The sequence below is a fragment of the Lycorma delicatula genome, chromosome 7 (assembly GCF_047948215.1).
Source record: "Lycorma delicatula isolate Av1 chromosome 7, ASM4794821v1, whole genome shotgun sequence".
NCBI classification, from domain to species: Eukaryota; Metazoa; Arthropoda; class Insecta; order Hemiptera; family Fulgoridae; genus Lycorma; species Lycorma delicatula.
The window spans coordinates 58,355,450-58,372,826 of record NC_134461.1 but is presented as its reverse complement, the minus strand read 5'-3'; the positions used below and the strand labels follow the sequence as shown (position 1 = coordinate 58,372,826).

The 17,377-nt window shown below is 29.3% G+C and overlaps 2 protein-coding genes across 3 annotated transcripts in view; both read right to left on the bottom strand.

Moving 5' to 3' along the window:
* The window catches only part of MKP-4 (dual specificity protein phosphatase MPK-4), a 39,011-nt gene extending 29,201 nt beyond the window's left edge, over positions 1-9,810 (bottom strand). Inside the window, exons 1-2 of the mRNA XM_075371605.1 lie at positions 9,562-9,810; positions 216-347 (exon numbers count right to left, since the gene is read on the bottom strand). Of these exons, the coding sequence (XP_075227720.1) occupies positions 216-347; positions 9,562-9,670 (241 nt within the window). The 5' untranslated portion in view covers positions 9,671-9,810. The remainder of the gene's footprint in view (positions 1-215; positions 348-9,561) is intronic.
* A 5,543-nt stretch (positions 9,811-15,353) lies between these two features.
* Positions 15,354-17,377, bottom strand: part of LOC142327543 (organic cation transporter protein-like) — a 119,535-nt gene continuing 117,511 nt past the window's right edge. For both annotated transcript variants that reach the window (XM_075370688.1, XM_075370686.1), the window contains exon 11: positions 15,354-16,732. In XM_075370688.1, the coding sequence (XP_075226803.1) occupies positions 16,663-16,732 (70 nt within the window). In that variant the 3' untranslated portion in view covers positions 15,354-16,662. The remainder of the gene's footprint in view (positions 16,733-17,377) is intronic.

The window sequence follows — 17,377 nt, the reverse complement described above, 5'->3', positions numbered from 1 at the left end:
TTCCTAGGAATATGCGATTTTTTGGGAGTTACTTTGTCTTGTATCAGGTTGCCTACAAACATTATGGATATGCCACCTTGCTTATAAACATGTGTTTAGATAACATTTTACCAGTATAATAAAAAGATATACATACTCGTAAAAACATATGTTCATACACATGAACATGAGCTGATTTAATTTGACTAAATTAATAAGTATGAAATCTATCTTACCTTGTATAAACATATTATGTATACTGGGCACTGATAAAATTACTCTAGGAAGTGGGCATGAATCAACAGTAAGAATATAATTAATCTTTCTTTCTTCAAGTAATTCCAGGTCCATAGCAGCAGTTAAATTACCTAAAAAAAAGCAACAAAACCAATTAAGTAATTTCAAAGAAATCTGTATCTATATTACAATTACTATACAATTTTCTTAATCTAATAGTATAGTAATCCAGCACCTGACACCACCCATGGTCAAATCTTTTGAATATCCAACAAGCTTAAGAAACTACTAAAAAACTGAAAATATCAAAACTAAAAAATTTAACATAAAAGCTTGGAATAAAAAAAAAATAATAAATCTTAATATATAGTAACAAAAATATTGAAAACTGTAAAAATAAGATGTCCAAAGTATATAAGACATTTGGTGAACTTTTGCTGAACTTTCTGGGTATTTTCTTAAAGCTTACAATTTAATTTCTACTTATATGATAACGAACAATAACAATTATTGATAATTACTATTAGCCTATCATCTGATTATGAATTTCTAATAAACTGAAACTGTTATATATTTCTTAATATATGGGCCTAATTTTATTTGGACTTACTTCATTTTGTAAAATGTAACCTATTAACAACAAATCTAGCATGGATCAAATTACAAGTGGAAAAGTCAGTTTTCCCAATTACTATCACAAAATGGGTTTTTTATCATTACATGTTTAACATATGTCAAAAAACATGTTAAAAGTGTTGTCCTTCTGGTCATACACATTCAAGGCGCAGCATTTAATCAATAAATAAAATTTTTATCAATCAAGAACTTGAGTGGTTCAGCTTATTTGGATATGAAGAACATACCATCCCTTCGATGATTACCCAGAATAAGAAATTACAAATTGCAAGATATTAAATCATATAAATGTAGAAGACAATCAGTTGTTTCTCAATGCCCTACCTACTACCTATTCATGAGAATTTTGATCAAGGCGGGTAGTCTCAAAAAGAACATACTGAGGTGCCCCATCTTGTGCTCAAACATAGAGACGGGCAATGTCAAACACAGAACGGTTTGATAGCTCAGGAATAACAACATTTCAAGTCACGAGTGATCTATTTCACTTTATCAAAAAAACAAGGTCCTGATACCATACATACAATCCACGTACATTTCATTCTTTCATAATCACACAAGAATTTTCATAACACAATTATGATAATTTACAAGAACTTTCAATTTGAAACATGCTTCATGAGACTATTTACCATGCTAGAGAAATGAGGACCTGCTTTACAACAATTAGGAAATGTCTCACAAAATTCTACCTTTCTGTTGCTCATCTTTATGATGTAAATTTTGTCAATAACACTTAAACTCCAATTACTTTGGAATTTTTTTTAACCTGAACTGGTATTTCTGACCTAACCTTTGTTAGGTTGGAAATCTTAGGTTAGAACCTTTGCCTTTCTAGTTTATGTTGGAGGATCTTTACAACTAGAACTCTTTACAAAAGGTTGTCTTCACAAGCTATTTGTTTTCTAAAGTGCAACTAGTTCAAGACCTATCTTATGATGAAGCATTTACAACACCTCCAGTATTTTAAATTTTATGTCAGACTTAAATAAATGTTGATGGGTCGGTAGAAGAGAATTAGAAAACCTTATATGGAATTTTTCATGGATATCAATACTACTTTTATTTTTTTCTCTCCACCACTGAATCAAAGAAACTTATATTTGTCTTGTGCATTTAAACACCATTATTCTTAATATATAACATAATACAACAATTTTAACATAATAAATGATTCTTCTACTGTAATTGAACGATATATAATTTCATCAGCTGATCTCTACCAACTGCAAAATCTTAACTACTCACCTGCTACAGAATGTTACAGATTTAAAAACTTGAATACAGGGCAAACTGACTTTTAGCCCATTGTGTACATTTCATACTGACTAGTGTACTGCGTATAGTACATATATGAGTTCTTTATAACAGGAAGGGAGACAGTAGTTTTCTGCTTTCTATAAAGTCATAAAAATTGCTTCTAAAGTCTTTCTTATGGATAAGAAATATGCTACACGCCTAGGCAAACAAGTAATTATAATTAATCCTGATGAAGGTAATGGTATTGACTGCATTCACTATGTAGTTATGTAATGAAATTGTAGTCTTGTATGCCTGAATATCACCTTCATTCCGGTAGACTTGGGCTTCATTGACATACAACAGTACAAACACCCTCAATAAAGAAAGCAACAAAAAACAACTCACACTTCACTTTCTCTGTAAGATTAGGAATGGATGCTTGTTAGAGAATCTGTAAGTCATTTAGGGGAATGAGTAGTATATACAGATGAACATAAGACATATAATTAACAGATGTACATAAGACATATAATTAACAGATGTACATAATATTACTGATCTCTTGACCATAAGAGCTGTAGAACCCAACCTTTTTATAAGTAACAAAATATAATAAAATAATAAAGGTGATATTCAGCCTATAAAACAAACAGTAAAAGAAAAAATTAACAATAACTTCATGATTAGTCAAAATAATGAATTATGTCACAGTAAATTCATAAATAACTAGCAAAAATATAAATTACAGAAAATAAAAAAAATAAATCACAAATACAGAAGTAATGTTAAGTTCTTAAATATGTAATAATACAAAATTAATAAAAATAATGCAAAACACAATAAATAACAAGTTTATAATTATCAAAATTAATATGAAACAAAAAATAATAATAACTACATCATAATCAACAAAAGTAAGGACAAATTATCAATCAGAAAGACAAAGTACATATTCATAAAATATTACTAATAAAATCAAAAAGATCTTCTCTAAAAATTTTACTCTTGCAACAAACTAAACCTGTTATACCATTTTTGTTACAATATTTACTACATTGCATGCAACTGTTGCCGTTTCAGTAATATTTCAATTTATCCATCTCTAGAGTTTCATAAATACTGGTTTACACTGCACCAACTGCTGTAAAATGTTTACATCCTCTTTTGCCCCCATATACACAAAGAACAAAGTTTGAGGTACTTGTTCATGAGTATTTATATAGAATATCTCTGCTCTGACTTTAAAACATGTCTACTAATTACAACTTCCCACACTGTATGCATACAGTGAGCAACTGTAACTATTATTTAATATTATTTCACACCCAGACTTTAAACTGTTGTTAATTAATGGCAAAATTTCTTCAATTTTAAAATCTGGATTTACAAAATTATTTGGTACTATGTACTATGTACAAAGTACAAAGATCACTCCACTCTTCAAAAACAAGTAAATATTTTCTTTTATAAATCTTAACAAAATATTTGCATATCTTGAAGTACGTAGTTTCAAACCATGCTGCATTTATTTCAAGTGTATCTTAATCATATATACATTGAGTACAACCTTGTTAAAGATAAAAACAGCAAGCTGCTGCAATATGAGACAAATTAAATATTTTTTTAATAAAGTAATGCTGCAGAAGTTCCCCCTCATCAAACTTTTTGGGACCCCCGTATTTGAGCCCAAAACATCATTACAATATACAGCGTCCCAAAAATAAACAGAGAAACTTTCAGGACATGTTCTACTGGTGAAAATAATAAACAAAGTTCATATAAACATAGGTCTGGAAACGCTTTGTTTTCGAGTTACGGCTAACAAACAATTTCGTCCAAACCTCAACTCTTCTAGTAAAAAGAAACCATATTTGGGACCTAAATTAAGGACTAAAGTTGATGGTTTCTTAAGTAATTTGGGCTGGGAAATAAAATATAACAGGTTCCAGAACTGTAACTCATAGTTTTTAAGAAATCTGATGTAAAACACAAAATTTGGAGTCAAAAAACACATTTCTTTACGTTTGTATTAGTTGGATTGTGTGTGTTAGATGGCAGGTGAGTGTTTGTGTACTCTGGGTGAGATTGTGGAAATTTCATTAACTGTTGAGTTTGTTTTGGTGGATAAGTTATGTCTTGTGGCCATGTCTTCATGATTGTTGTGTGCTTGTCTTGTGTTGACTTGATTGTATGAATATATAAATGTGTGTGGTACTAAGACGTACCACACACATGTGATATTTTTCTGAATGTTTCCTCCTTTTAGGTGTTTGTGGTTTGCAGTGTGTGTGTGTGTGTGTGTGTGTGTGTGTGTGTGTGTGTGTGTGTGTGTGTGTGTGTGTGCACTCGTGTGTGTGTGTATAGTGGTATGGATGATGTTTACTTGTGGAGACCAAATGTGTACGTGTGTGCACTTACCCCCATCCTGAAGTAATGCTTTATTAGCGGTTTCAAAGGAGGTGGGGTCGCCACAAGTGGAGGTTTAGTCAGTAGTGCGCAGGAATACATACGCAATTTTTATAACAGCTTGTGGAACCTGCAATTGAATCCAACACTGCTTTGACACCTGTAAATGGGGTTTCTCCACCTCAAAAAAGGTTTGTAGTACAATACCTTTGTTAAATGATTAATTAACATAAAAGATTTAGTAACAAAACTTGTTCAGAATTTAATTCTTAGAAAACTAATGTAAATACAGCCAATAAAAGTAAATAAAAACTATTAGAAATTGGTTTTTACTTTCTTGTACAAAGTAAAGGAAGTATTGTGATCGCAAAAATTTCAGTTTTCAGATTTCGACAGAAATATCCATTTTGACTAGTTTCAGCATGACATCTGTACGTACATACATACATATCTAGCATAACTCAGCTTAGCTGTAGGAAGTTGTAATTCTGGATTTAGGACAGTTGTAACACCTCCCGTTTTGAATCGACTTGACCAAAAATGTCCAAAATCCAAAAATCTGAATTTTGGACATTTTCATAACTACAATAATAAGCCCCCATTGAGTTTTTCAACGATATATCAAAAGAGGTACTTATTTTCATTGGTTCCAGAGTTGTAGCCAAATAAAACTTTACTTAATGAAATATTTGAATCTCATAAAGGAAGGCACATAGATTCAAATTAGACTTTATCTCCTTTTTTTTTAATTTAAATATATGGATTTTTTTTTTATTACTTTTAAGACCATAATGGATCACTTCAGTTAATTTTTTTTTTGGCAAGTTCTTTCTTTTCTTGCTGATCTGTTGTTTTTCAGCTTTTCTTTTTTGCCAGTAATTTCTAAGTGTTTCAGATCTTCTTGCCCTTTCTTGTTCTGAGTACACCCGGCTTATTGTTTTCTTGGGTTTTGATAGAAATTTTGTTTCTTTATTTTTTAATTTCTCATAGTTTCCGATTTTCGTTTTTAGGTTTTCACGGGTTATATCTAATTCCTCCATGTCTTTCTGTACATCGTATAACCAGTTCGGTCTGCTTTTCTTGTTCCAGAAAAGTTTGATTATCCGTCTGATAAGTCTGGTCTCTTCCATTATGAAAATATGTCCTAGAAAGGAAATTCTCTTCTTTCTAAATTTATTAGTTATCGGGATGATCGTTTTGTAAATTTCTTCGTTTGGAATAATTCTCCAAATCCCGTCTTTTTTAATGTTTTTCCCGATGCATCGTCGTAGAATCTGTCTTTCAATCTTTTCCAGTTTGTCGGTAAACCTTGTCTGGTACGGTCCAAATATGGTTTCGCATCTGTAAAGTATTTCTGGTTGGATAACTGAGTTATAATGTCTTATTTTTGTGTTTATGGACATGCATTTTTTGTTATAGATGTTTTGTGTTTTTATTGTGGCTTTGATGAGTTTATTTATTCTTTCATTCCAGTTTGGATTTTCTTGGTGGTTGTGCATGATGTTTTCCCCCAAATATTTAAAGTTTTCTACTAGTTCTATGTCATTATTGTTTATTTTTACTTTGCTTATGCATAGTGGGTCTCTCACCATAATTTTGGTTTTTTCGTATGAAATTTTTAGACCGATTTTTCCTGCAATCTCTTGCAGTGTTGACAGTTGGTTTCTGGCCTCTTCTATATTTTGGGATAGTAGGGCTAGATCGTCCACAAAGCCTAGGCAATTTACTGAGATACCTTTTCCAATTTTAACGTTGTCTTTATTTAATTTTTTCCAATCCTGTATTATAAATTCAAGGGCACAGTTGAATAAAAGCGGTGACAGTCCATCTCTTTGTCTCAGTCCTGTTTTGATGTCGAATGGATCAGATATTTCTCCCCTGAATTTAACCTTGGATTTGGTATCCATTAGTGTTAGTCCGATGATTTTGACTAGTTTTGGATGAAGCCCTAAATTTCTCAGGATTTTTAGCAGGGATTCTCGATGTACACAATCATATGCTTTCTTGAAATCAATAAAAGTCACTACCAGTTGTTTATTCCTTAGTTTATGATACCCTATAATTAATTTTAAATTTAGAATTTGTTCTGGGCAGCCTCGCCATGGTCTAAATCCCCCTTGGTATTACCCTAGTTCTTATTGATTTATTAATAATAATTATTAACCCATGATTGTAAAAACATTTTTACAATAAATAATTATTCAACAATAAAAAAAAATATGAAAAAGAATCGGAAGTTATTAGTGAAATAAAATTTTATATACTTTTAAAAATGTGTATATGTAGTTTAATAGGTGTGCAAGGAAGTCATATGATGTTCACATCAGATTTTTTATTGAAGCTAAACAGACAAACATATTATTCTTCTTTCTGTACCTAACAATCATTATTCTTAATATAGCAAAACAAAAAACAAAATTATAAAATGGTAACAGAATAACAAACCTCATTTATAGTAATTGTTCCTCCTTCACACTATATATAGCACTCTGCCTGATGTAAAATATTTCCAGTGGCTTTCTGTATCATCTCAGGATCGTTTCTAATAAATTCAATAGCATTTTGTATTTTAATTAGTAAGTCTTGTTTAGTATTAACTTTTTGTTGGTATATTATTGTTTTCATGTAGCCCCAAATGAAGTAATCTAGTTGCGTTAAGTCATGTGATTGTGGTGGCCAATTGATTGGTCTACCATGTCCAATACAGTTTAACAGATTAGCATTCTGATTTCTAGCTATCAAAGAAAAATGTGGCATTGTACAATTGTGCTGGAAAATCATTTGCAATCTAGTTTAAATGTACATCCTCCAAAAAAGCAGGAAAATTATTTTTCAAGAAATAAAGATATGCATCTCCTGTAAGATTTTCATTGAAAACAAATGGTCCCAGAATTTTGCCATAAATAATGGCTCACCAAACATTCTAAGTTAGAAATCTAAGTTGGAAAATAGTTTCCACAGTACCATGTGGATTGTAATCGCTCCATAAATGACTATTTTTAGAACTGAAGACTGTTCTCATCACTAAATACGCTTCATCAGTAAAAAAAATTAAATTTATCTTATCAACATTGTTTGGAAGCAAATGACACAAGTTTAACTGCTGGGGGGGGGGGGGCTAATCTATTGAACATAAATTTTGAACCTTCTGCAGACAAAAAAGATTTTCTTTCCGTAGGATGTGCCACACTTTTTTTTTTTTTTGACAAACCACATGATTCGCCTTGAACTAGTTTCTGGGCTATGCTGAATAAGCTGAATCACATGATGTTCATTATTAACAATATAATTTACTTGGCGTTTAATATAAAACAAAGTTGGAAATGACCCTTTCATTCATAAAAAGAAAGAATGTTAAAAAAAATGTTTTAAAACAAATGTTTATTAGGTACAGAAAGAAACATACGATTTTCTGTCTATTTTTCATCTGTTTTGTTTAAATAAAATAACAATTTTTAAAAATTTGTATTTTTAAAAAATACAGGGCTGTATTTACATTAATTTTCATAGAATTAAATTACCTAGTAGTTTTGTTACTAAATCTTCTGCATTTATTAGTCACTTAATAAAGCTATTGAACAATAAACTTAAAAAAAAATGTTTCTCTTTACACCAAATTTTGTGTTTTTGGATATCTTAAAAACTACTGGAGTTACAGCCCTGGAACCTATTTTATCCTACTTACGAGCTAAAATTACACAATACACCACCAACTTTACTCCTTAATTTGGATCCTAAAAATTACAGTAGGGCTTCTTTTTATTAGAAGAGCTGAAATCTTTCACTAGCCATAACTCAAAAGGAGTTTCCAGACCTATGTTTACATGATTTTTTTTTAATTTCACTAATAGAACATGTCTGAAAGTTTTTCTCTGTTTCTTTGTGGGGCATCTATATTAATCAGAATTAAAAATATTCATCTTCTTTTCAACTTTGATATCACTGTTATGCACTACATTACTAAAAGTATTCAAAGAGTAATTTGTCACTGATAATTTATTTTTGAAATGCTGGTCTAGCAATAACCTTTAAGTGAGCATTATATCTAAGTATTTTTAATTATTTACTACCTAAATTTGCTGATTACGATCACCAATTTTCATGCTATGGTAATCTTCTACCCTTCAAGAAGACAAACATCTTTGACTTGTTAATATTTAACTTCAGATTTTACATTAGGCAATAACAATGGAATACATCTATCATCTACTGCAACAAAATTTAATCAGCTACAAAGATAGTAATGCTATCTGCAAAACTCCCATGACTTCAATAAGTTACCTTCTTCAATAGCATTTTCCAGATCATTCAAAAATAAAGAAGGACTTTAATGTATTGTTTTATTTGAGGCTGGATTGGTTTCAATTTTTTCTATTTCCTTGGAATTTCAAACTGCCACTAGCCTTTGAGCACTTTTTTTAAAAACAGGTATCATTTTTGAAGACTTATCTATTCTAAGAGTTTATAAAGAAGAGCACGTTGGTCAATTCTTTCAAAAGCAGAATGCAGGTCTACAAAAAACATATACAGTTTACGCTTTCTATTTAATGTAATTGGAATTACTAGTACTACCCTCTGTAGTAGTATTAACACTAACACTAGTATCAAGGGAAACATGAACAAAGTACCTACAAAAAAAAAATAAATTACAAAATTTTGGAATTTTTATACGGTAAAATTATTTTTTTCAAAGATTACTTACAAAAAAAATATTAATTATCACCAGACACTAAAATAAAAGCAATTTCGACTGATGTGAGATTTCCTGGTCTTAAAGGGTAAAAAAAAAGAAGGTGCATTTATATTTTGAAACATGGCAGAATTTTAGGAAATTTTAACTTATTGCTTACAAGAAAATAAATAAATAGAACTGAAATTTTACACAATTTTTAAGCAAACTATCCAAAATTATGATAAATATACGTTAAATTAAGTTGGGAAGAAACAAATCGAAAATCGATGTTATTTAACTCATTTAGTAACATTACCGATTTTAGTAACATCAGAAGCAGTAATAACCTATTTCAGTAGGAAAAATTAATTTTTCTTAAATTTACTTACCAAGCCACAGTCCAGGTTCGATACAATCTAAGTTTGTAGGGCCGGCGTCAAAGTCTTCCCTCAGAAGCTGAGAAGTAGATCCATGTTTCTTAGCCTTTCTACTTTCCATGATTTTCAGAGAAATTGTTTCGTAAAAAACAAATGTAAGTCAGAAAACACGAAAATGTAAAGACTACTTCAAAATAACGTACAAAAATAAATTACACGAAATCAGTTCTTTACCGTTTAACAATATAACCTTACAATCAAACAAGCTAATCATATTACCTGGATTCGAATGAATGCAACAACTTGTAAACAAACTACTTCAATCAATGCCATCTCTGCTACTTATTACTAAAATATCCCTGAACTGTAGTTTGTGAATTGTGTTATAAAACAATAATTAATTGTATCTACTATTTTAAAATGTTAACTATTTATTTTAAAAGTATGTTAAAAATTTTATTTTTAATAAATTTTCCAAAAATGAAAGAATTCCGGAAAAAGGGTAAACTTTATTAAACCTTTCCTAAAAAATGAGCATCAATCAAAATTTTGATTTTTATCGCATATCAAGTAAAATTCTACGTACACCGTGAAACATTAAAGTTCCTTAAACAGTTATTACGAAAAACAATTTTCAAAACTGTTATGTTACATAACATTCACTTTAGCGAAGCGGGAAAATTGTTTTCTGCTCTTTGGTTCTGAATACACACAACCGATACTTTAATAAAAATGTTTTTATCAATGCAAAAAAGGAAAACTATTTTTTGAAAATTACCAGGCTGTTAAAAAGTTGGATCCTATAAAAATCTCTAGTGTTATCTAATAAATCTCGGACAATAAGTTTTTGCTGACCATTTAATTTTTAAATTTGAATAAAATAAGTAATAGGTTCTTGATTGGTCCTTGATACTTTTATACAGGTTTTATAAACCTCATCAATTTATAAAACGTTTTTCACCATAGTTAAACTAAGAATGAGTTTTGTTTATTATTTTATTATGCTGTAATAACAACAAAAGCTCTATTATGAGATCAGTGACATCAATTTAAATATACTGCTTTTTATGATAAATATAAAATACATAAATAACATTTATATATAACACACAGGACAGTGGATCCTGAGAAGGATACAGAGAATAAAGAGGATAAATTTATTTCTATTAATCTTTCAGTCTTAGAAAATTAAAAAAAAAAAGTTGTTTTTTTTATCTGTTTAATAATGAAAATGTTAGTATGTCCTTTTAAAAACGATTTTAAAAGAAAAATATTAAGAGGAATATGAATAAATGGAATCAGTCCAGTGAAATAGTGCAAAAGGGAAACAAGGGCTAACGCTCATACTGTTTTATTGTTCTACTTCTACTACAATCACATTGTGTGCTGCAAATATTGTAACATTTGCAATCATAGTAGCATTCAACTTAACATAAGTATTTTTTTTTTTCATTATAATGCCAGTAATACTTCACAGTTTACTGAATCTTAATATTTTAATGCATCTGGTTTGTTTGAATAATATATAACAACATACAATCTACTTTCTTGAATGAATATATTATGTGGTTTTCAATATTATGGACTTTTGGAACCATCTCTAATAGAGACCATTCCAAAATTAAAACAAGTTTTTCTCTATTTTTCTTAAATATATTTGTTGTTGCTTGTTATGGATTGTTATATTCAAGAAATATTGAACAATGCATCATTTAAACCATAATTCTTTTCACTGTTTATTTCTGTGTTACAAATATTCAAAATTTGAATTTAACACATCAGATGATGAAAATGTTATTTTGTCAAAGGCATGCTGTTCTCTCATAATAAAAATAGATTCTCTTAAATAAAAAATAAAAATAGAAAACACCACCATAAATCCATTTGGAAAATAGAATCATTCTGTAAAACTGTATAGGCACGTGTTATTCAATTTAAAAAAAAAGAAGCATTTTCTAAGGTTTGATATGACTGAGATCGACTGCCAATAAGTGTGGCTATGTACACTGACTTACAAATTCTAGTGCCATTTTGTGAAGAGATGGCAAATGACTTTTTTAACAGACAAAATAACAAATGAAAAAAAAAATTACTTCTATTTTTTAAAGAATTATGCTTTATAGGACTATTATTTTGATATTTTAATTAAACTGTGCTAAACATAGAGCAGTATGAGTTTAGTTACTAAAAATGTGAAAATGTACATAACAAATTCACATGACTGATCCCTTCATTCCACAAAATATTGATATTTTGGTCATATTTTTATAATATTTTCAGTTTCACTTTTATTAGATGTATTTTTGTTAATAATTAATTAAGATACAAACACTTCAAAGTAACATTCATTAAAATCACATGAAAAATAAAAAATTAAGTTATAAATTTTAAAACTTTTCTCTTGAAAAATGGTAAAAAATGGATTTTTCCCCTTTATTATTTTTATCCATAAGTACATGTTTATCAAAGATGAATAATTACATATTAAAAATATTTATTACATAATTTATTCCATGATGTTTGGTGATGAAAATTACTTAAAACTATACATTTTTTTTTAAAAACAAAGAACCTTGTTTTATAAATAAAACATTTTTAATAAGTTATTTCAAATTAAAGAAAATGTTTAATAACTTATTTCATTTTATTTTGAAGAAAGATTTGTTTTGCAAGCCATGCGGTAAGCCCAGACAGGCGCAGTATACAGCAAAATAGCTTCGCTGACACCTTTGTAAAGGACACGCATGGTACGGTAATTCAACCCCCAATCGGGATGAATGACCTACAGATTCCATAAAAAGCATCAGCGGCCTTTTTTGTTACATAATGTAAAAGTTCCTTGAACCGAAAATTCTCATCAAGGGTAACACCCAGGTATTTTTGGAGCCGTAACATACAGAATGGGGAGACGAGCCATCTGAACCCAGATTTGTCAGGAAGTAGCCAATCGGCCCTTAAACAACATCATTGTGGTTTTCTCTGGGCTGAAAATCATCTTATGTTAGAGACTCCACAGTTGGAGTGTCTCACAAGCATGAGCAGCTCGGAACTCTATTTCGTTAGCGAATCCCCTTCAATCAGTAGCAAGCATCGTCCAGTGTGAAATTATGTTTACATAATTTTTTAAATGATGTGTTTACTTTTGTTTTTGTTTTTTTATAATGTAAGATGTAAATGTATAGAGTTTTTAGGATGGAATTATATAACAGAAAAAAATTGTGTCTTCTGTTCAGGTCTTACCTAGTTTATATCTTCCCCAATGTTAAAAAAATGAAAAGAGGAAATCAAATGAATCAGATATGCCCCCAAATTATAACTTACATGCTTCAAAAACTTACGTTTATCTTTCCACATAGTTATCATTTACAGCCAAAGATTTTCCCAAGAGTGAACCAGTTTTCTCATTCCATCAAAGAAGAATGCTGGCAATCTTTCTGTTGATCTAATCGTCACTGCATTCTTCAGTTCATCATCCATGATGAAATGAATACTACTAATTTCCCTTTTTAATTGTGGAAAAAAACGAAAATCACAGGCACTAAATCTGATGAAAATGTTGGGGTGTAGATTAAGTTCAAGTTTCAACTTCATAAGAACTTTGGTAATTGAATACATTATGTATGCCATCCCGCATTATCATTTTGCGGGATGGCTTCATGGATTATCAAATATCACAGACACATCTGGTAAGGTGTTCTAACGTCACTGTGTATTGAGAAGAGTTTACAAATAGACCCAGCTTTCAAGCAGTCAGTACACATGTTTGGAATCCCATTACACTATCAAGAGAATTTTTTTCTCAAAGGGATTGTGTTTTGAATTTTTTGATTGTAATAAACCATGGTGCTGGATTTTTATGCTAAAAATCCCTATTTTTAGGCAAAAATGCCTTTTAGATGATCAATGTCATTAGCATGCATTTTTTCCACTGTTAAAAATTCAATTTCTGTATGTTGTTTTAAACCTGTTAATACAGGAGGCGTACTATATTCTATAACAATAACGAATGACAGAAAATGAAAGCGCAGTATCAATAAGTTTTAGAATGTTATTAGCAGGAAAATAAAACTACAAGATGGCAGCACCTGTCGCTTGTGCAACATTTTGTTCACCTGTAACATTCCAGCATGCATTATATTTCCCAACCCACATATGTACTTGAAATACTCCTTGCATGACAATTGGGATCACTCCTGTGAAATAAAGAATAGAAAGCTTTTCTGTGAGGAGTGAGGAGTACTCACTACCACAATTTATGTTTTTGAGAAGAAAATAATTAAGCGCTACACCTTTTCTCTGTTGTTGGATGTATTGAGTCTTGTACTTTATCAAAAGTATGGCTGAAGAGAACTGATGCCGTTGAGATTTGGACTCTTGACAGTTGCTTATAATTAGGTAAGGTTTGTAATGAGGATGTACTCAAAAGCCTGGATACTAGCACTAAAGTAGTTAACATTGTTAAGTTGAAAAAGCTGGAGTATATTGTACATCTTGCGAAGCAGAACTATCAACTTCCTATCTAATCATTAAAAGAAAATATTATGAGAAATGGAAACCTATTGATTGAAAATCGACTGAAGAATTTTAAGGAGTGGTTTTCTGGGTCAACCTGCTCTTTAGTCTAGTCAGCAGTAGACAAAGTTGTATTTTTCCAGATAGTCACATGGTATGTGCAGAAAAAAATCATGTATACTACTTACCATGGTATTTAACCATGCAAAATCAATCATAATAGGTTTTCCTTACATTTTAAAGTATGTTTATATTGTCTGCTCTAGATATAGTAAAGTCTAGCAAACTGGATGATGTTCATATTCTGCAGTGAACTGTAGTAAGTTGGTGTACAGTTAGATGATAAGTATGAGTAATCTACAAGTTGTCTAATTTTGCCTTGATGTATGATGTGATCAATACAGCATTGCCAGTCATAAATTACCACTTGGTTACAAAACCCTCCATTGCTAAATATGACAAAACATGAGTAAAAAAAAAATAAGTACTACAGTGATTACACCAGATATTTCATTGCCTACACCAAATGTTCACTCAACTGCAATTAAAAAGAATACATCCAAATATTACCTGTATAAACAATATCAACAGTTTTGAATTGCAAACAAAAACCACTCATGAACACATGCACTAAATAAGTATAATAGAGCATATACTATATTTGAACATAGATAAATAGATTAAAAATAGGAGTACGGATCTGGCTTTCCCCAGAAGGTACCTAAGCCATTATTAGTTTAGCTTTCTGGGCAACTTTAAAATAGGGAACAAATTCTATGACAGTTTCACATACACACAAGTTGTCTCACTAATCTCTAACTGAAAAGCAGCTGCCTTGGCGACTACCGTCAGAATTACCAACATTATGACACCTTAATAAACCAGAGCTCATATCTCAACTTTAAATACAGTCCAAGAAAGAAGGAATGAAGTATAAGAAAATGGGAGGGAAGAAAAGGGGAAAAATCAACTTGCAGAGGGATTACATCTGAAGTTGTGTTCTCTGGGGAAGTTTACCATCCTGCCAGGACCACTATAAAACTCCTTGTCTCAATATGGTCAACTATCAATACTTAACAAGTTGAATAAAATGTTTATGTATTTACTTCTTTTTAATGATTTGTTTATTCAATTTGATGCAATTATTTACTTTTTTTAATGATTTGTTCATTCAATTTGATGCAATCACTGAAAATTAATTAAACTTTTGTAAAGATTGCTGTATATAGATTAATTTTCTAAAAAGGTAGAAAGCTCAATAAAATAAAATAAAAAATACACAAAAATATTACTTAATGTGTTTTATTATAAATATTAATATAATAACATATTCATTTTTTAGTTACAAATTAAAATAATTGCTGTGAAGAACATATTTATAAAATATAATTAAAATAAATACATTCATACATTTACTACTTTTCTTTAAAATATTTCAGATTAAAAAAAACACATTTCTATCATATAATGAAATAATTTACAACTATGTTACCTACTACTTAAAAATACTGATTTATTTTAATTTAATTATGAAATAACTAATAATTAAATTTTTTTTGCTATAATTTTATTTAATCTCTGACAGTGTACAAAATTATAGTTTGGTAATTTAATCTTCCATCATATTTATAAAACTACAAAATTAAACTCATATTTATTTTATAAGAAAATTGTATTAGAGTACACAAAGATTTTTACATGATTAAAACACACTTTTTTATTATTAATTAAAAGCTACTCTATTTAAATTAATAAATGAGTAATATTTGAACAATGGTTTTATCACAAAATATAATTTAATGAATAAAACAACTACACAGGAATTAGAACTTTAAAAAGATCTTATGCCTTGTTCATATGATGATAGATACAAACCTACAAATTTTAGATTCACTGTATTTAATTAACTTTTGGAAACTAGTACCATTCCAATGCCTTTAGTTGACTCAACAGAAATTTCAGTTGACTCATCTAACCACACATTGACAAGCACATTTATTTCTCACACATACAAAAAAAAAATATTGCGATGTAAACATACTCACAGTTTTATAAACTTATGAGCCATATGTAACTTTATCATAAAAATTAATCCTTTTGTTAAATAAATTATGACATTAAATTTAAAATCTGATCTAGTAGAAAAATATGTGAAGGAAATTAACAAATTTATCACCAATACATTTTTATCAACTTAAGGAATTGAAAGACAATGTATATAAATATAAACACTTTACTTAATTAAATTGAAATAAAAGTAATCCTTGGGGTAGGTACAGATTTATTTGATTTTAATCTTATCAAATGATTTTTATGATTTCTTAATATCTCCAAAAATATTAAGATACATTTAGCAATATCCCAGTATTCATCTCATAATTTTAAAAACTAAGCTCTTGGTTTCATTTCATATAAATGAAATTAAATACAAATGTAAAGACAAAGATAAATTATTTTGAATTATTTTGTATATATTACAAACAATATAATTAATTATATTTCTTTACTTCTCATATTAAGAAAATAAATAAATATATATATTAAGAAAAATTGAATTAATTTTGGAACAAAAATTTATCACTTCTCTAGAATATGTATATGTTATGTAGCTGTACTATCACCAGCAAATCCAGGATTTGTATTTCCATTGGTCTCTGGCTTCTTAATTTTCCTGAAATAAAATGATATGTAAAACTTTAAAAAAGACACATTAATTGTTGATTATTACTTGTTAAACAACAACCAATAAAAAATTTATTTTTATTTAAATAATAAGAAAATTTCATATTACTCTTATTAATCAATAAAAGTAAACACAGAATAAAATTTTCTCATTTTTTCATAATTAAGTTAAAATTGTAATCTTAAATGTTTTATTTTAAACTCATCTTTAAATAATAAAAATCCCTCTCCAAATTAATCCTGTGCGTCAATAACAAACAGATCAAAATAGAATGATCTTTTTATTCAAATCTGAAGTCGTTCTGTTAGAACCTTCAAGATAACGAGTTTCCTCAGAGACCTGAAAAATGTTAGGAAGAATTTTCCTTTCATTTCTTGGAAAACTATTCCCTGAGAATCCAGTTTTCTCGTTAAGAATAATCTTTATAATAAAACTTAACCATAATTAAACTTAACCATCTAAGTTGATCCAGTTTTTGGTTTGTTTCAGGCTCCTTATAAATATAGGTGTTGTAAATCCCTTCCGCATCATAACTTTTATTCTTTTCCAGAGAACATCACCATTATTACTTTCTACATTTGGGTTTCTATCTCCTCAATGAGGATGAAAAATGAAAGATGCTCTTAGGTTATG